At 47.0% G+C, this 18,973-nt stretch overlaps 3 protein-coding genes across 7 annotated transcripts; all 3 read left to right on the forward strand.

Annotated features, from left to right (window-relative positions):
* Positions 1–2,713: 2,713 nt before the first annotated feature.
* On the forward strand, positions 2,714–6,701 carry LOC136520964 (protein CHLOROPLAST IMPORT APPARATUS 2-like). 2 transcript variants are annotated; one of them, XM_066514676.1, is made up of 4 exons: positions 2,714–4,361; positions 4,504–4,542; positions 6,067–6,216; positions 6,328–6,701. In XM_066514676.1, the coding sequence occupies exons 1-4, from the start codon at positions 3,177–3,179 to the stop codon at positions 6,388–6,390; spliced, it is 1,437 nt and encodes a 478-aa protein (XP_066370773.1). In that variant the 5' UTR covers positions 2,714–3,176; the 3' UTR covers positions 6,391–6,701. The 2 variants fall into 2 exon arrangements, with proteins under 2 accessions (XP_066370773.1, XP_066370775.1); XM_066514678.1 differs by lacking the exon at positions 4,504–4,542 and having other exon boundaries at positions 2,716–4,361; positions 6,328–6,699.
* Positions 6,702–8,130: 1,429 nt separating this feature from the next.
* On the forward strand, positions 8,131–14,249 carry LOC136520961 (probable aminodeoxychorismate synthase, chloroplastic). 3 transcript variants are annotated; one of them, XM_066514671.1, is made up of 13 exons: positions 8,131–8,469; positions 8,595–8,726; positions 8,805–8,872; positions 9,020–9,084; positions 9,190–9,256; positions 9,361–9,642; positions 9,721–9,861; positions 9,938–10,174; positions 10,424–10,503; positions 10,603–10,696; positions 11,524–11,606; positions 11,898–12,530; positions 13,060–14,249. In XM_066514671.1, the coding sequence occupies exons 1-13, from the start codon at positions 8,253–8,255 to the stop codon at positions 13,589–13,591; spliced, it is 2,631 nt and encodes an 876-aa protein (XP_066370768.1). In that variant the 5' UTR covers positions 8,131–8,252; the 3' UTR covers positions 13,592–14,249. The 3 variants fall into 3 exon arrangements, with proteins under 3 accessions (XP_066370768.1, XP_066370769.1, XP_066370770.1); XM_066514672.1 differs by having other exon boundaries at positions 8,132–8,469; positions 9,721–9,828; XM_066514673.1 differs by having other exon boundaries at positions 8,381–8,506; positions 8,538–8,726.
* Positions 14,250–14,395: 146 nt separating this feature from the next.
* Positions 14,396–18,011, forward strand: LOC136520963 (putative clathrin assembly protein At5g57200). Of its 2 annotated transcripts, XM_066514675.1 has the most exons (14): positions 14,396–14,924; positions 15,011–15,108; positions 15,202–15,340; positions 15,428–15,552; positions 15,647–15,739; positions 15,852–15,902; positions 15,991–16,056; positions 16,172–16,237; positions 16,328–16,408; positions 16,534–16,614; positions 16,698–16,880; positions 17,108–17,183; positions 17,291–17,409; positions 17,493–18,011. In XM_066514675.1, exons 1-14 carry the CDS (start codon positions 14,744–14,746, stop codon positions 17,832–17,834), a joined length of 1,701 nt encoding a protein of 566 aa, XP_066370772.1. In that variant the 5' UTR covers positions 14,396–14,743; the 3' UTR covers positions 17,835–18,011. The 2 variants fall into 2 exon arrangements, with proteins under 2 accessions (XP_066370772.1, XP_066370771.1); XM_066514674.1 differs by having other exon boundaries at positions 15,011–15,340.
* The last annotated feature ends 962 nt before the right edge of the window (positions 18,012–18,973 follow it).

An 18,973-nucleotide genomic window follows, 5' to 3' on the forward strand; every position in this document is an offset into this window, starting at 1 on the left:
CCTATCCCTTGATGCGCTCCTTGCAGCAATGCTCTCAGACAACCGGGCAATGTACTCCCCCACATTGCAATTCTTCTTCTTTTCTGGGCTATCGACAACATGGTCCCTAGTGCCCCTCTTAGAACCGGAATGGTTACTGGATGGGCCCCCTAAGTCTAGCCTCTGCAGAACAGTAGGAGGCGTTGTGTCCCGAATGCCACCAGCCGACATGAAGCAATCGGTGTTCCGGTTGCGGTCCCCGAACAGTGCCTCCAGTTGGTCAAGGAACCTCGGTTGCCTACCACGTAGTACCTCAGGTTGACTGTCATCCTGCAAAAAAAGGATGACATATGTCATACAGTATATCATATCCAATCAGAACTTGTAACAAGATGACATACCGAGTTCATGGGCTGCGGAACTTCTTGAGTTTCCTAGTACTCACTATCAGCAGCAATGGCGCCCGTATGGGGGTCCCTCCCAAGCCCAGTGGCTGTAAGCCCTTCTTTCCATGTTAGGTAAGCTTTTTTGAGATAACCTAGCTTGTTGTTGCACCGTTTCTTATCAAAACGGGGGAAGTAAGTGTAAATGTTAGCCCAACCAGCCGTGGTGAGGCCCTGCTGATTGAAGTTACACTTTTCCTTCTCTTGAAGACAAAGGTCCAGCAAGAGCTTGGTTTCGTCGTCGGTCCAACTTGCACGCTTTGGAGGCATCTGTTGTAACGTGGAAGGGCTATTGTCGTTCGTGGGTAGGCATAGAAACGGTACCGGAAAAAAACAAAAGGAAAGAACGAAACAACTCAAACACGAATCAATGGACAAAAATGTGGACTTGCCTTGATTTCTCGCTTCACGCGCTTGGAACGTAGGTTGTACCGGGGGGATTCCGGCGGGGAGTAGGAAGCTGTTGACGACGGTGCCAGTATATAAACTTGGAAAGTGCACACCTACAAGGTGAACATGGAAATCTGTCAGCAAGATGGAAGCTGTATGATAAGGGTCATTGGAAATTTAAAGAAACCACAAGATGTCCATCTTTATGCAGAAAACGTCGCAACATACTTTTCAGAACTGTTTGATTCATACCATGCATCATGCATCGAGCAGATGCCAGCCATCTACTACTATTTTCGAGTTGCAGAAATAACACAGTCAACAGTTCGCTGAAGATGCAGAAATGTGTGCACACATAACAGGTGTGTCACTATAAATTCCATGTCTAGTCTAAACCATCTTGCTAGAATGAACGACATCTGCTGTGCAGTTCGAGAGTTGATTTATTTTTTTTGTGTTGTTTCCAGAGAACCAAATACCAGGACAAGTCTTCACATCAGTTTTTAGGTTCAGGTACAGCACCCAACCTGGGAACGAAATACCAATCCCATAGCACTGATTTCCATTAGACAAACAACTAACCAGACACACCTAGAAGGGCACTAATTTTCTTTTTTTGGGTATAATACCTTTTACGGTAGAGCTAGCACTATCCTTACAGCTTGTAGGAAAGATGGGCTTTGAAACATGTGTTTGTACACATTAGCGAGATAGATCAATGCTCGGAAAGATGGGATTTCAAACATGTCTGAAGAAAAATAGTAAAAACTTATGGCGTTTATACTAACACCCAATGCTGTGGATGTGCAAGTAGTATGTGACCTTAACAATCGGGCTGTACATAGCCAACCACACTTGTGAGCAGGAACTTGAACCCTACCGAAGCGGATCTACTAGTTTGTAGGCAAAATGGGATAGGAAACGACGGATTTAATGTATATGCACGGAGTACAAGTCAGATCTAGAAAGGACACCAAACATATGAATCGCCATAACGTTGAAGCAAGCCGGGTACTTACCGGAGTCGTCGGAGGTGAGGCCGTATCCGACGAAGGGGGTGGATCCGTCCAGAAACACGGCGAGGACGACGCGGAGGATCTGGTAGGGCAAGCGCGCACCGAATACGGCGACACGGGACAGGTGGATGGCGCCTTCCGTCTCCGGCACGGGGGAGGGGGAGGGGAAGGGAGAAGGACAGCGGACGGCCGAGCGGCGAAGCGGGAGTGGCTGGGCGGGCGACAACTCGATGCGTCGGCGGCGAGAGCATGGGAGCGGCGCAACCCTAACTCGGCTGCGGGAACGTGGGAGCGAATGCGAGAGGGGAAGCGTGACGAGGGCACGAGCTGGTTTTTCTAGGTCAGCCGAACGGCTGGCCTGGCCAGCTGAACGCCTGGGCCAAACGGCCCATTCACCTTCAGCCGATCCAGCCACCAATTCAGACCAGCAAACACAGCCCTCGCCGAAACTGCCACGCACGACCTCGCCACCTCCTGAAGCTCGAACGCTCGTTTACTTTTGGAGCCTTGTTCGAGGTTGGTGCGGTGCCGGTGGCTGCCTGGCTGGTGGTGGTGACGCCGCCGCTTTGATTAACAACAAGCCACCACACCTGCTGTTTCTTCTCGGGCCGCTTTGATTAGGGCGCGTTTATGTAAAATTTTTTGGGTTTTTGATACCGTAGCAGTTTCATTTGTATTTGATAATTAGTATTTAATTATGGATTAATTAGGTTCGAAAGTTTTGCCTTGTAATTTCTCACACAATTAGTTTTTTTTCCGTCTATATTTAGTACTTCGTACCTGTGCCATAAGATTCGATGTGATAGTGCACAAAAATTTTTGGGAACTAAACAGCCCCTAATCGCCCTCCTTTTCTTTCTCGGCGATCGCCTTTTCCCGAGATTGCATTTTTATTTGTCGGCGGCACCCGGCACCGCACTTTGGCTCCGTCTCCGAGGCCGGCCGGGCAGGCGGCAGGCGGCAGGCGGCAGGCGGCAGAGGCAGTAGCAGCAGCAGAAGCCAGTGGTGGCGTTGTGAACAAGAAATTCCTCGGGTTCCACGCGGCCCCTCTTGGCCCCCTCCTTTTCTTCCTTTCCGCTGGTTTTCTGGTGGGGGGTTTTCCGCTGGTTCGGGTTGGGTTTAGGACGGCACGGCACCAGCTGATTTCCCTTCCCCACCCCGCTCCCCCTTGCGCTTCCACCCGTGATCTCCGAAGATCAGGGATTCCTTCCCGATTTGGTCCGCCCAGCTGGAAAACGGAAATCTCTGATGGGTTTTGGAAGGAAAGTCGCGATTTTTGGGTGAGGTTTTCCGTTTCCTTCCGTTGCTGGATCGACTGACTCACTGATCGATCGGCGGACGAGCCGCCATGGCGTCGTCGTGCATCCCGGGCGGCGGCATCCGGCTGCCGGACCTGGAGATGGTCAAGGCCTCGCCGCCGCCGGCGCCGCCCAGGCCGGCGCACTCCGCGGCGTCCTCCACGCTCTCGGAGGCGTCCAACGCGTCCGCGGCCTCCTCCTCGGCCACCTCGTCGTCGGTGGCGGCGTCGCTGTCGCTCAACCGCCCGCGCACGCCGCGGAAGCGGCCCAGCCAGACGTACAACGAAGCGGCGGCGCTGCTCGCGTCCATGTACCCCTCCGTCTTCCCCGTCGCCAGGGGCAAGGGGGCCACCGACGCGGCGGCGCCGCCCCGCCTCCTCGGCCTCGCCTCCGCGCTCGCCGACGACCCGTCCTATTCCGACCTCCTCCCGCCGTTCCCCGTCCCCGGCGGCGAGGCCGCCTTCCTCCTCCGCGACCTGCCGCCGCCGCCTCTGACGCCGCGGAGCCCCGCGGCCGCCGCTGCCAGGGGCTGCCCGTCGCCCGCGGCCGTCAGCAGCGTCTTCAACGAGTTCCGCGACCCGGCGCCGTCCCCTGCGACCCCTGACGATGCTGCGGCGGCGCCTGACGAGCCCGGGGAGCTCGACTTCGACGATGACGACGGATTCGACGCCGACTCTATCCTGTGCGGCGTCGACGAGGGCGCGGCCGAGGGCATCGATGGCATCATGGGTAAGCTCTCCATGGAAAACAACGGGACGTCCGTGTCAAGCTCAAGCGTCAACTCCAACCTGCCCAGATACAAGATGATGCACCCTTACCTCAGGAACCTTATGGTGCTCGGGCTCAGCTTCCGGCACGATCAGAGTATCATCAATCAAGCGCTGAAGCGGCATAGCGTCGATCCTGAATGGTGGATGTGCCCTGCCATACCTGTGAAAGACATTTCGCCGGCACCACCGCCTTCAGTGGCAATGTCTAAAGTGACAGACAAGAAGAAGACTAAGAAGAAGTCGCTGGGGACAATATACGAGGAGGGGAGTCCTGAGTCTGCCAATGGCGACACCGGAGCTTTGGCACTGCCAGAGACAGGATACACTGGAGCTTTAGCACTGCCAGAGACAGGATTGGGGCTGAGCTTGAACACTGACGGGGTGCTCAAGGCGTGGCGTGGCAGAGGCTCTGTGTTCGCTGATGGCAATGGGCCTGACTTGCCATTGTCCTCTGCTCATGTGGTAGTAAGTATCTCTAGCTTATCTAGATATAAAAGGTTTTCCATTTCCAGTTAAAACTTAAAATGGCTAGAGTTCTTAGAACCCTAAATTATACTTGTTATTAGTTTATATCGTCTGATAAAGAGAATTTGTTTCATTTCAGTAGAAGCACAGATCATCTGTTGTTGTTGTTTTATATCAGCAGGTGATTAGAAAATCTGGCCTGCATTACTTCATTTCATTCGCTTACATTTCTTATCAGTGGCAAGTTTCTTCCAGAAGAAAATTTGTGTCTGAAATTTGCTGATATGACAAAGTACAATGTGCCGGGATTTTTACCTCCGCCAATACTTGACTTTACTGGTTTAATGGGCCAGGCAGAAGGAAATTCCAAATGGCCATTTTCTTTGAGTTGAATCATTGTAAGAAACTTAGCCAAAGGACTCTAGCCCAGGTGGTTAGAGCTTTCCAGCGGCACCCCCTAGGTCCTGAGTTCGACTCCTCGTGGGAACGAATTTCAAGCTGGGGGTAACACCCCCCTCCCCCCGTCGAGTTATACACGTAACCACTGCGGTGTCTTCAGAGATATGCACGTGGCCCACGTGTCCTGGGCACCCTGTGGCGTGTCCGAGCAGCCGGCCTTCGGGGGGTTTTCTCGACTGGGCCAGGAAGAGAATTTCTTCTAACGCTAATGTCGTGGGGGCGGCTTTACCCCCACCAGCCGAGTTTTTTTTATTATAAGAAAATTAGCCCTCGTTATATCTTATTCGCAGTTTTGGAGTTCAATTGAAGTAGACGAAAATATCTTAGTTTGGTCTTATTTGCTTTGGAAAAAAATTCAAACCATGGTAATTCACAGGTCCACTACTTCATTCGAGGCCTCATATAGTAGTACCTTCAACCAGTGATCTGAAATTGTGAAGTAAATGCTTATTTGCATATTTCTGATTCTCAAGCAAGTATGCAGAAACAGAAAACTGAATAAAGGATGATTAAAACAATAATGATCAGGAAAAGGAAAAACCGAAGTGAAGAAGCCGGTATCGTTTCTTTAGCATCAAAACCTAAGAAACACGCCTTATAATCCCTGCTGAAAAAATGCTCATTCAACAACTAACTTTCAAATTTTTATGCATTATTTGTGGAAGTTTCCTTATTTAAGTAAACTTATCTGAGTGACTCAGCTTTCCTTACAGTTGCCAGATATCCTAACCATTTTAATGAGCCATAGATAGCTGGTACCACTTTTGCATCAAAAGACATGTAGGTACCCTAAGGCATGTATGCATGCTAAGTTCCATTGTTGGTAGAGTGGTTGGGCTCAAATTGGTGGTACAAAAAGCTAGCGCAATGAACTCTAGCCAACCTGGCCTTTCAGCATTTAAATAGCAAAAATATTGGAGTGCTTTTGGAAAGAAAACCATTAGTTAGGCTTGGTTGATTCTCCTCATGTAGACATATTAATGATCAATTGCTCTGCATTTTCCTAAAACTGTCTCATTGTACTGCAAATGGTATATGGCTCCAGCCTACCCCAACTTGCTGTTGTACATTGTAATGAACCTAGTTTTCTTCCATGTAAAATTATTAATGTTAACAATGTGCATTACATCAACATGCTGAGAGACCACTTACAATGCAACCCTGCTAGCATTCCATTCATCCCTTATGTTCACTTTTACCTGAAGAAACATGCTTCTTACTGGCAAGTGTGGAATTTTCATTGCAGGTTAAACATGAAGACAGTGATCTCTTCCCAAAGAATGGTACCAGCGCTGTTATCAGGGAAGGCAACATTCTAAAGATGCAGCGCAAGCAGAAGCCGTGCACTCCCCTCCCCTCTAATAAGCAGAGTCGGTACTACCGGCCTCGGGTCAAGGTAAGCACCAGAACCGACTCTTGAAGTGATGTTTTCTGCAGCAGCAAAACCAGTATATATCTCATCTTTTGCACAGTCTCTGAAGGTGTCTGAGTTTTTGCGCTTTCACAGGGGAGGTTTGTCAGCAAGGCTTATTTTCTCCAGCAACAGCAAGCATTAGAGAAAGAGAGCTAAGGAAGATGGATCTTGCTCCAAGGAACATTTCTGGGGCTTCACTCTTGCTCTCTAGGAGAAGCAGCAGAGCTTCTCAATTTTCATTTCTGCAGCGTTATAGCGCGGCAGATGTAGAGATGCCTGTAGAGTGGCATGTAAGTTGTAATCATGGGGATCTGATGGTTGTTTCCTTGCAACTTCTCCAGCTCCAGATGCTGATGTAAAGAAGGCCATGAAGTGATATCCCAACCAGTTAATGGAACCGTGTTATCACTCTGTTTCTGCAATTCTGTTCTTAGTTTGCCGGGCTTCTTTTTTTTCTCCAGAGCTGTCATGTGAGTGAAGTCTGGGATGAGCAATAAGAACTGCAGCAGTACCAGAGAACTGAGAATAGTTGACCAGTATGTTTTGGTTGGTCTAATGATCCAAGTTGTGGTGGGGTTGGTGAGTGAGAAAGCACATGGCAACAAACCAGAGGCCTGTTATTTTTCCGTTTCCGACACGATTCTCATTAAGCCAACGGAAATATACGAGTTCGAAACAGAACAAAGAGAAAGAAAGAAACAGCTACAGAGTCCTGTTCAAACGCAAGACTGTCTCGGAGCCCAGCCTCACCCACCAAGAGAAAAGAACCAACACGCCTGTATAAAAGCGACATAACAGGACTGACTCCCTTGTCTCAGCCTAACCTGTGCACCCACCACTAGCGACCTCCAGCCACTGCCCAAAACATCAACTATAACATCAGACGCAACAAAAGCATGTTCTTCCATCCGTCAGGATTACCCTTCTCCCTGAGGTATCCTCGTCTTTCCGCTGACCACCATTTCATGAGCTGGTTCACTCCAGCTTCTTTGGACGTGTTTGACATGGCTCCTCTTTAGGCTCCTCCAGAGAAGCTAGAGTCCGGCTCTTCTGAAAAATAGCATCCTAGAAAAATATTTGGCAGAGCTCCTCCACAGGAGCTAGAGCCGGAGCTAGGGAGAAGCCCTCCCAAACAGGCCCTTTGTCTGTGCTGTTACCAGAGATCTGTCGCTGCATATACAACTTACAAGCTATTAGGAGCGAGTAAATTAGAACACCAACCCAAAATCTCTGATGGTCTGGTTCATACTCCTATTTCAGGCCAGACTTTCGGTCAAATAAAACGTTCTTTAGCACCCAAAAAAATTAGCAGCGCTGTTGTTTTAATTGTCGTCGGTCTCAGAAAGATAATTTTTTATTCAACTTCTGCAAAAGATTGGCTTTCTTTTTATTATTTTTGACGTCCTTTTATTATCTTTTTAAAAGTTTAATCTTTTTGTTATGTTTAGATACAAGAGCTAACTGCTAGCTAGTGAAAAATTAACTAAAATTAGCTCTAGTGCGCATCCAAACGTATGGACAAACTAAATATTAGCCAACTAGCTAGTTAACCTAAGCTAGGAGCAAGTCCAGGTGTTCCCTGTAATTAATTTGCTAAATCAATAAATTTACGAGTTAACAAAATACTCCCCTCATTCCAAATTAAATGCATATCCCAATTAGCTTAATAAACTTAGGAATTAGTTCTACCTCATCAAATAGTACCGTTCTCCTACGCGGGGTTGGGAGCAGCGACCATCGTGATCGTCCTCGTGGCGGCGGTGTGGTCACCGGTGCGCGCAGTTGGTGGTGGAGTTGGAGACCCCGACGGCGACGGCAGTGGGCACACCCGCCGATACGATAGGGGAAGACGTCGGCAGAAAAGCGTACTCCGATTGACCATTAAAACAAAAACGAGAAGCGCGCTCACCGTACTCCAGTCTAGGCAAACCACGGCCCCAGAAAAAAAGAGGCGCCTTTCCTTTTCTTTCTCCTCCCACCCACCCGGATCCTCCGCGCGTGCCGCCAGGCCCGCCGCGATGGCCGCACTCCGCCTCCCCGCCCCGCCGGCGGCGAGGTGGTCCCACCTTCCTTCCGCCTCCGCCGCCGCGCGTCGGGTCTCGCCCCCTCGCCATCTCGCGGCGCGGCGGGCCAAGGGGGAGGACACGCCGGAGCCGCCGGTGAGGACGCTGCTGATCAACAACTACGACAGCTACACCTACAACATATTCCAGGAGCTGTCGGTCGTCAACGGCGGTGAGTATGAAAGCGGCTCTCACTTCTCCGCGCCTGCCGCTGCGTCGCGTGAGCGGCGGCGGCGTGCTCATTGCGCCTTCTTGGGCGGGCGGTGGAACTGACGGAAGCTCGTGACACCTCCGCAGTGCCGCCCGTGGTCGTGCGCAACGACGAGTGGACGTGGAGGGACGTCTTCAACCGGGTGTACAAGGACCGGGCCTTCGACAACATCGTCATCTCGCCTGGCCCTGGATCTCCGGCTTGCCCCGCCGACATAGGTTTGTGGGCAAACTTCGTCTTCAGCTTTGCCCTGTTCTACTTGAACTTACTTATCTGGTGCATGTTTTTGTTTTCAGGTGTATGTCTGCGCATACTTTTGGAGTGTGGAGATATACCCATCTTGGGTGTCTGCCTTGGCCACCAGGTGATATTCAAATCCACCTTTCTTTTTCAATGTCATCCTTGTGAATTTATTTTGGATCACAAAGGAATTTGCATGGATCACGTGGCTGTAACTACTGAAATGCCGTTGCTGTTGTTGATGTTGTCTACTTGTCTTTGACCATTGCAGGCCCTGGGATTTGTACATGGTGCTAAGATTGTTCATGCTCCAGAAGCTATACACGGGCGACTCAGGCAAGGCCTTGAATTCATGTTAATAAAATTCGCTGAGCACTGCTGCTGAATTCTTGCTATTCTTACAGTTTATGCATGATTTAACACTCCTCTTTATTGTTTCAGTGAAATTGAGCATGATGGATGCTACCTCTTTAATTGTGTCCCATCAGGTAGAAACTCTGGCTTCAAGGTTAGTGTACCACTTGTCCCATCCCTTGCCATTTGTGTTTCATTTCAGTCTTCAGTTTCCATATGAACTTCTAAATGCTTTGAACTTGCTTGTGCTGTTTTCAGGTAGTGAGGTATCATTCACTTGTAATAGAATCTGGTTCTCTACCTGGTGATCTTACATCAATAGCGTGGACTGCTTCTCCAAATTTGCTTTCTTACCTTGAAAGTGACCGAAGTAATGTCAGCACCTTCTTGGGATCATTGGACAACAACTTTATGACAAACCCTCTAGAGTACAGTAACAATGATGGGGAACTATCCAGCATAGGACATACTAGTGAGTCAGATGATGGCAGAGTTATCATGGGCATCAGGCACTCTAGCAGGCCTCATTATGGAGTGCAGGTATCCTAGTTTGTCCTGTGCGGTGATTTCTCTATGTTGTAGTAAGCTGTTCTTACACATGATTGCCCTTTAACCCAGTTTCATCCAGAGAGCATTGCTACTCATCACGGAAGACAGATTTTCCGAAACTTTAAGAAGATAACAGGAGATTTTAGATTGTGCTCATCATGGCTTCAGGAAAGAAAGGTTCACAGTATTGGTAAACTGGAAAAATCTCAAGTACTGTCTATGATGAAGTAGTTGACACACTATACCTTTACACATCATTTTAGCAGAGACTCCTGTTATTCTGCAGGTCAATTCTGCAAGCCATTGTGATTCTATCCCTAAGGACTTGTGTACTGAAAGAATGGAACTTTCAGAGCCTGTACTTGGAAAGAGAGGCATTGGGAAAAAGTGTTTACGATTACGATGGAAGAAGATTGAAAATTTCCTTTGTCCCACAGTTGGCTCTGAAGACATATTTGGGCTGCTTTTTGGCCATCAAAGCGGTGAAGACACGTTTTGGTTGGATAGCTCATCAGTCGACCAGGTATGCAGTCAGCTTACTCTTAACTAATCACCAAAATCGAATGAAAAAAAAAGAGGATACTATTTTCTCTTCAACTCATGATCTACATGAATTGAGCTGCAATCACTGTCTCGTTGAGTGATAAATCTGGAAATTTGCTGAAACTTATTTGGATTGCGACTTCTTTTCTTTCCTCATGGAGATAGTGAATTCACTTTTGTGTGTCACATGATCTTTTCTGTCTTTGTTGTGATCAATTTCTGCTTGCAGAATAGGGCACGTTTTTCATTCATGGGTGGCAAAGGTGGGTCCCTGTGGAAGCAAATGGCATTCCACCTATCTGGTCAAAGGTAAGAAGGAATCATGCTTTAGTGCATTATAAGCATTATGTCTGCCAGCATGTGGTAGAGACCTTCATGTTATTCTGCATATCACAAATTCTTTTCCAGAGCCAATTGTGGAGGAACGCTTATTACCCAAGATGCTTATGGATATACTGCCAAAAACTTCATCAAAGAGGGCTTCTTGGAGTTCCTTAACAGGGTATATGTTTAAAGATTGATGCTTCTGATAACTATTTTAATCTTATTAATTTTGTGTGATTATAACCTGGTTACCATTTGCCACTATCTATGTCTTGTAGTCTCATAGTCTGAATAATTTACTCAAGCAGAAATGACTTCGTGTTCATTAATAGGTACAAGGAGCCCAACTGTTTTGGTATTTTTTTTAATGTACAATAGCCCAACTGTTTTGTTTAAATTAAATAATTAAATGGGGATTAGAGGGTTTAACATAGATCACCTGCCACTATAGGAACTTTCTCAGCTCCTGCAGTAGAGAGGAACAAAATAATTGTGTTACTAGGTTATGTAGTCAATTGGTAGCAAGCCAGGGTTTTTGACTGGTTTTAGCCATGTCCAAAACAAAATGTGCTGGTCTGAGGCATCTCAGCATGAAGTATTTGTGGTTACCGACATACTCCCTCCATGTCCCTAAAGAAAGTCGTTTTAGACATCGACACGGTCTCCAAAAACAACTTTGACTGCTACTTTTTGCTATAAAATATTTATAAAATATAGTTAATCTATACTTTTTATTTATAAAACTACATTTTGAGATGAATCTACTTACATCACTTTATATTTTCAAACTCAAACCAAAAGAATTTATTTGTAGTCAAAGTTTAAAATGTTTGACTTAAGACAATCTCAAAACGACTTTCTTTAGGAACATGGAGGGAGTACTATTTGTATTCTGTATGTTAACACGATCATCCATACCATAGGTTTATGAGTAAAGTGTAATATGCAGTAGATTGTGCCATGCATTTGTCTGAGTTTTGATTCTCACTGTTTCACACTTTGCAGGAGATCGAGTCCATTCAATTCAATGAGAAGGATTACGAAGGACTGCCCTTTGAATTCTATGGTGGCTTCGTTGGATATCTAGGGTATGTTAATTTCTTGTCATGAATCGACGCTTTTTTTTTAACTCAAATTATACACTTCTGGCAGTAGATTCGATATTATGCATCGATTTTGCCTGCACTTGATTAGTTTCCTGCTACAAACAGGTCTTCCATGCTACAAACTATTGTTTTCTATCTTTGACTTCCCCATTCCTGTAATCATCTCGTGCGGACAATGGATCCTTCTGTACATCATTTAATTCTCTTTGTATTATCTATTTCTTTTGGGTTTCTTTAAGATCCTTTTGAACCTCAGTTTTCATTGTATACCAGGTATGGTCTTAAAGTGGAGTGCGATGCATCATCTAACAAGGCCAAATCAAGTACTCCTGATGCATGTTTCGTCTTTGCTGATAACACTGTGGTGGTTGATCACAGTAATGGTGATGTGTATATTTTGTCACTGCATGATGAATTTTATTCTAGTAATGGAGATGGGATATGCAAAAATTCAACACATACTTCATGGTTAGTTGAGACTGAGAAGAAGCTTCTCAGGTTGGGTGGTATGTCCCCAGGATCACCAATTAATGGGAAGGCATATGCTAGATCATCCAGTGTGCATAAGCAGAGTTTTGTTGTAGAGAAATCAAAGGATCAGTATATTAGAGATGTTCAGAGTTGCTTGGACTATATCAGGGATGGAGAAAGCTATGAGTTGTGCTTAACTACTCAGATGAAGAGAAGAGTAGACTATATAAATGCGCTCCAACTCTACCTTAAACTGAGAAAACAAAATCCAGCACCTTATGCAGCTTGGCTTAACTTCTCCTCAGAAAACTTGAGCATATGTTGCTCTTCTCCAGACCGAGGTGGAGTTCTAGAAGCAAAACCAATCAAAGGTACTATAGCACGTGGCAGAATACCAGAGGAAGATGAATGCTTACGTTTGCAGTTGAAATACAGGCAAGTACACTATATTGTCTTCTAGATATATCTTGGCTCTACCACTCTTTATTCAGGAAATATTGAGCTTGGGATGCTGTTTCTTTGCTTTCCCTGATTTATTTTATTTGCTATTCTTAGTATTTTAAATTAAGTTTCTTCACAAATGGTCTTGTGGAAGAAGTTGGTAAAAATAACTTGATTAGTGTGTTAAGGAATCAAAAAATATATATTGACATTCATGTTTAAGCTTGGTTCAATAGTCTGTTCTGCTGAAGCTAATTCAGTTTTTAGTTGACAGATCTATGACAGAAAATTGCATGGTTGTATAACATTTACTGTAAGCACAAGAGACCTAGTTTTTTGTTGTGTATCATTGGAGGTTTCTACAGTCACAACTATTTCTTATCAGTATCTTCCTTTCCTGCCAGATCAGTTTCAATGTTATCTAGATGTTCGAATGCTAACCCTGTAGGATTATGGATTTGTTTATCACAGTGCTCATGCTACTCCTATATTTTTTCTTTTTGCATGTGCTCAACTTCAACAGTGAAAAAGATCAGGCTGAGAACTTGATGATTGTTGACCTCCTAAGAAATGATCTTGGCAAGGTTTGTGAACCAGGGAGTGTGCATGTCCCTCGTCTCATGGATGTAGAATCATATAAAACTGTCCACACCATGGTGAGTACTGTCCGTGGAACAAAGAAGTCGAATCTAAGCCCTGTTGATTGTGTGAAAGCGGCCTTTCCAGGTGGTTCAATGACTGGGGCCCCAAAAGTTAGATCAATGGAGATCCTTGATTCACTTGAAACTAGTCCGAGAGGTGTGTACTCAGGATCGATTGGGTTCTTTTCGTACAACCACACATTTGATCTGAACATTGTGATTCGAACGGTTATCCTGCATGATGGAGAAGCCTCAGTAGGGGCAGGTGGGGCGATTGTAGCACTGTCAAACCCAGAAGCAGAATACAATGAAATGTTGCTTAAAGCAAAAGCACCAACAAAGGTGGTTGAGGATTTCATTCAAACAATTTACAGCTCAGATCGATCGGATTCGATGCAGACAACCATAAGCTAGATCATATAGGCAAGCAAAGGTTCACTGTTTATGGAAACACAAAAGGCATTACAATGGACTTCAGCAAACACCATGTATCTGAGAAATTTGACCTCAGCAATTGGTGCGTGCTAATGAACATTGGCAGTAGGGTTAGGGCATATCTTCTTCGCAAAGGCATGAACATTCCAATTCCTTTGCCAAAAGGAAATAAAAGAGATGCGAAGAGGATGTTGAAGTCAGTTCGGATTCATGGTGGCATATACAGTTTGGTGACATGGTGTCAACTTATAGACTAATGAAGCTACAAAAGGAAACCATACCAGCTTATGTATACCTCAAATCGATCATCCACAGTTTTCCCCCCTGAAGAATGCATACATGTTTTTTTGTTAATGCATTTCCCCTTTCTGGGGAGTTGCATTCTGTAACTAAATCTACAAAATCAACAGTCAGTGTGTGGCAGAAATGAAAGAAATTGATATTGTTGTGTTGTACGATTGTACCAATCAACTATATCTGGAATATTCTTTGACGTTATTATAAATGTATTCTTGTTAGGGGCGAACTTCACGTTTCATCCGCCTTTCCGAGTGGAGCTTTCCAGCTTCTGAAATCCCATTGTACTGAATATTCTATTGTCAGGGATTTCTGTTAAGGAGTCCGAGCTGTGGCTCAATCTGTTTGTTCTTGTTGCTTGTGGCAGTGACGTTCATGAGTCCTGAGATGCGACTTTTTTGTTTAGTTTTGTGGATCTTCTTGGATTTATTGCTAGTGAACCAAAAAATGTTTTTCATGTCCAGAGGCAGCACTCGGTTGGCATATTAGAGTGAGCAGATGACCATTTGGGGCTTGCTGAGCGGCGGCGGCAACCAGCGAAGAACGCGTCAAAAAGATGGCGTCTTCCAGCCGCGGCCGGTCGCCGGCCGGCAGGGACCCCGTCGTTTGATCTGTTTGATTCAGATTCGGGTGCATGGTTGATCGAACAGCCGCGCACGTCGCGCCATTTCTGAGTTCGTAGTTGGAATTTAAATAGGGTGATCTGGCCACGCGCGAGCCACGACCCTCGGCGACGGCGACGACTTAGCGCGCGCGTGAGCCGTGAGGCACCAGCAGGGAGAGAAGCGAGCGAGGCGAGGCAGACGACCGGCGCGCCCGCCGCCACCGCCGCCGATGGGTTCAGTGTCGGTGCAGAAGCGGTGGCGGAAGGCGTGCGGCGCCATCAAGGACTCCGCCACCGTGGGGATCGCCAAGGTGAACAGCGGCGGCGGCCGCGAGCGCAAGGACCTCGACGTCGCCGTGGTCAAGGCCACCACCCACGTCGAGCGACCGCCCAAGGAGCGTCACGTCGCCGGTGACACTACTTGTCCCCGCGCTCTCTTCTCCTCTCCTGCGATCGACCGCTCCAGTGAAAATCTAACTGGTCGGCTGTCGCTGCAGCGATCTTCGCCGCCACGTCCTCCTCCCGCCCGCTCACCGACGTCTCCTACTGCGTCCACGCGCTCGCCAAGCGCCTCTCCAAGACGCGTAACTGGGTGGTACGTACGCCATTGCCAGCCATTGCTTCTTCCCCGATCGATCTGATGCACAAGGAAAATGGTAAAATGCTTTATGAAAAAAAAACTGGGCAGGTCGCTCTGAAGACGCTGATCGTGATCCACAGGACGCTGCGCGAAGGCGACGCGGCGTTCAGGGAGGAGCTGCTCGGCTACCGGCGCAACGGCCACGCCCTGCGGATGTCCAACTTCAAGGATGACTCCAGCCCACAAGGTTACATTGCATCTCCATTCCAACCTGAATGCATTTCTGCTTGCTTCTTGACCTGAACCTGACTCTCGTCTGCACTGTCTCTTGCAGCATGGGACTGCTCTGCGTGGGTGCGCACGTACGCGCTGTATCTCGAGGAGCGGCTTGAGTGCTTCAGAGTCCTCAGATACGACATCGAGTCCGAGCGACTGAGACCTGCAGAGGGAGACCCCAAGGTTTGTGACTTTGTGCAATTGCAACTGGTTTCAGAGTTTCAGTGACACAGTTTCTTCTTTCTTACTAGCATATGCTTGACTGCTTAACTTTCAGGGGCAGAGCAGAACAAGGACCTTAGGCCAGGACGATCTCTTGGAGCAGCTTACTGCACTGCAGCAGCTGCTCTTCCAGCTTGTCAGCTGTCAGGTAGAAGAGCACACAGGCACACAGCTAGGAGTACCTTCTGTATCAATGTCAAGTACTGTTCCTGACTATACCAGACTAATCTTGCAAAATGCTGCACTGGTGGTTCTTGCAGCCTGAAGGGGCAGCTTTTGGAAACTACCTCATACAGTATGCCTTGGCTCTGGTATGTCCGTATGTATGTGTAACCTCAGTGCTGATTAGCATTGTTTGCTAGCATCATTGATCGAGATGACGACACATGAACTGCTCAGGTGTTGAAGGAAAGCTTCAAGGTCTACTGTGCACTCAATGATGGGATCATTAACCTTGTGGATTTGGTACTTTGATGAACTTCCTCTCCTATGAGATGGCAGTGTACATCTTGGTTTTTTTTTTAATAAAAGTGTACATCTTGGTTTTTGTGACAGTTTTGGATTCTGATGTTTTTTGCAGTTCTTTGATATGACAAAACTTGATGCTATCAAAGCTCTGGACATCTATAGAAGGACAGGAAATCTGGTGTGTACAACTGCAGCATGATGACTTGATACCATTCTGTGGAATTTTTACAGCTGTCTATGTGAGCTAATGATCATCAGATTATAACAGGCGAAGTCTCTTTCTGATTTCTACGAGCTCTGCAGACGTCTGGAACTGGCCAGAAGCTTCCAGTTTCCAATTCTGAGAGAGGTCCTTGCACCACCAAACAGACTCCCCAATCTTGTTCCACCACGGTTCATCTATTAAAGTTCTTAGTATAGTAGGGAGTTCTGAACTCTGATGCCAAACACTTCCTTTTCCTGAATGATCTTCAGCCACCACCATCATTTCTTGGAACAATGGAGGAGTACATCAGAGAAGCCCCTAGAACTGCACCTCTTCCAAATGAGACCATAGTGAGTTAATTCATTTTATTTTCTTTTGTGTTATTCAGCTAATCTAAAATATATACAAATTCTAAATCTCCTGTACTCAACAGGAGTACCAGCAGCTAGATTTCGTAATTCGTTACGAAAAAGAACAAACCCCTGAACTGACGTTCGAGGCGTTTGAAGAACCTGTTGCAGAGGAAGCTCCTCCTGAGCATGAAGAACCTGCTCAGTTTGCAGATGATGACAGCGACAATGAGCCTGAAACTCCGACTGCTACTGCCGATTTGCTGGTAACTCTTGTTAGCGCATAATACTTCAGCAGCTATTTATTTGCAAACTACTCCCTCCGTTCCAAATTATAAGTCGCTTTGACTTTTTTTTTTTTTGGTACATCCACTCTGTTATGCATACTTAAAAAAAAATGGATGAACCAAAAAAGTCAAAGCGACTTATAATTTGGAACGGAGGGAGTAACAATAATATTGGTGACCATATCCGTTGTGTCGGTGATAATCAGGGCCTGCATGAAGTAAACCCTGCTGCTGCTGCACTTGAAGAGAGCAATGCACTGGCTCTTGCCATAGTACCACCAGGCAAGCTTCAAGCACCATTTTCCGCACCTGATTGCTGTCTCATGAATTCAACAGCCAATAGCATGGCATCAAATTCACGCAACATTGTGTTCATCTCCAATGTGCAGGTGGTTCCAGCAACGCGTCTGCAATCGGTTTGAGTGAGATAACAGGATCGTCAGGCTGGGAGCTAGCTCTGGTCACAGCCCAGCCCAGCAGCAGCAACCAGCTGGCAGAGAGCAAGCTGGTAAAGAACATTGCAGCATCCCCTCTCTTCTTTCTTGCCAGCATCCCCTCCCTTCTCCGCATTCACATTGGCGATTCTTGTAGGCTGGGGGCTTCGACAGGCTGCTGCTGGATAGCTTGTACGAGGACGGCGCAAGGAGGCAGCAGCAGGCAACCATGAATGCCGCCTATGGAAATGGGCACGCCTCTGATCAGCAGAACGATCCGTTCGCGATGTCCAACGGCGTGGCGCCGCCGACCGGCGTGCAGATGTCGATGATAGCGCGGCCGCAGCAAGCCATGTTTGGGATGCCGCAGCAGTTACAGTTTCAGCCTCAGTATGGCGCCGCCGCTGTGTCTCAGTTCAACCCTTTCGGCGACGCCTACTCCGTTGCACTGTCATGCCAGGGTGCCCCTCTGCATGGGAGCGGCGGCAGCTTCATCTGATGATTTGAATTGATCCAGTTCAGCTTGCGTGGACGACGGCGTCTCCTCACAGCTGATGGAGATGGACTGTATGCTGATTAGAGCTACATATATATATGAACTGCATTCCTTTGCTTCGTTTTATTTCGTCTATAGTTAACTCACAGAGACACAGACTGAAACTGAAAGACTCTCGGTGATTAAGGGCCAGAAGCTAGATTTCTCTCTCCTTCCCTCTCCCTCTCGCAGCCAACGGCTTCACCGGTGAAGCCAAAAAATATTTGGCTCCACCGGCTCCGTGAACAGTATCCGAGCTACAGTGAAAAAATAAAGCAGGGGAGAGAAAATCGGCTTCTAACTACAGTGTTCCTACAGTGATCGGCACTCAGGCGGAGCCGGAGCTGCCCGAGCCGTGCCAAACGGGCTCTAAAATGGATATGCAAGTTGGTCTGAGAATGCTGATCGAAATGGATGTACAATGTAGTTGAAACAAGAAACCCATCAGAAATCCGACCGTCATGGCATAGATGAATATACACCACGTGGCAAGCCAATGTATTTCGTTGTGACAAGGAGGTAGTAGTATATCATGGTGTGATCCTGGGTCTCCGACACATTGGGCATGTTTGGATGCTGCCTCCCAGGCAGCTCAGACGCCAGGCAGCGTCCCCAGACGTTCGATTTCGATCGCCTGGGGCTACGATCGCTTGCCTGGCAGGCGAGCCCAGGCGAGGGCGACATCCAAACACGCCCAAACAGCATGTGTCACTGTGGAAAAAAATCTGAAGGATCCAATCAGAAACAAGACAAGTCAATACGGGCGGCTAAGGTTCAGGTTCCGTCGTGCTTTAAGAAAATTTATATATAGAGAGCGGGCGATGGAACGTAGATTAATATTTGGGATGACAATTGGAACCATAGTAGTGAGGATCTGAAAGTCTGGACCCCTAGAGGGCATATTTTAGTGAAGATGGTTGATGAACTAATAAACCCATTAATTGGAACTTGGGATGAAGATATGCTGAGATTCCTCTTTTTGCCCATAGATGTTTCAGAGAATTCTCCAGATACCGTTGTTCCAAGGCAGAGAAGATTTGGTGGCTTGGCATTTCAACAGGTCTAGTCTTTTCTCAGTCAGGTCAGCATATCATTGCTAGTGG

Source organism: Miscanthus floridulus, chromosome 18 (genome assembly GCF_019320115.1).
Source record: "Miscanthus floridulus cultivar M001 chromosome 18, ASM1932011v1, whole genome shotgun sequence".
In the NCBI taxonomy this organism is placed as follows: Eukaryota; Viridiplantae; Streptophyta; class Magnoliopsida; order Poales; family Poaceae; genus Miscanthus; species Miscanthus floridulus.

What these genes read in the sequence shown, in the direction of transcription:
- LOC136520963 (XM_066514674.1), top strand. Translation starts at nt 14,744, where the DNA reads ATGGGTTCAGTGTCGGTGCAGAAGCGGTGGCGGAAGGCGTGCGGCGCC. An exon ending in CTGCTACTGCCGATTTGCTG is followed by an intron (nt 16,881 to 17,107) that starts GTAACTCTTGTT and finishes GGTGATAATCAG; the next exon opens with GGCCTGCATGAAGTAAACCC. An exon ending in TCTTGCCATAGTACCACCAG is followed by an intron (nt 17,184 to 17,290) that starts GCAAGCTTCAAG and finishes TCCAATGTGCAG; the next exon opens with GTGGTTCCAGCAACGCGTCT.
- LOC136520964 (XM_066514676.1), top strand. Translation starts at nt 3,177, where the DNA reads ATGGCGTCGTCGTGCATCCCGGGCGGCGGCATCCGGCTGCCGGACCTG. An exon ending in TGTCCTCTGCTCATGTGGTA is followed by an intron (nt 4,362 to 4,503) that starts GTAAGTATCTCT and finishes TCATTTCAGTAG; the next exon opens with AAGCACAGATCATCTGTTGT. An exon ending in ACTACCGGCCTCGGGTCAAG is followed by an intron (nt 6,217 to 6,327) that starts GTAAGCACCAGA and finishes GCGCTTTCACAG; the next exon opens with GGGAGGTTTGTCAGCAAGGC.
- LOC136520961 (XM_066514671.1), top strand. Translation starts at nt 8,253, where the DNA reads ATGGCCGCACTCCGCCTCCCCGCCCCGCCGGCGGCGAGGTGGTCCCAC. An exon ending in GGCTTGCCCCGCCGACATAG is followed by an intron (nt 8,727 to 8,804) that starts GTTTGTGGGCAA and finishes TTTTGTTTTCAG; the next exon opens with GTGTATGTCTGCGCATACTT. An exon ending in GTGTCTGCCTTGGCCACCAG is followed by an intron (nt 8,873 to 9,019) that starts GTGATATTCAAA and finishes TGACCATTGCAG; the next exon opens with GCCCTGGGATTTGTACATGG.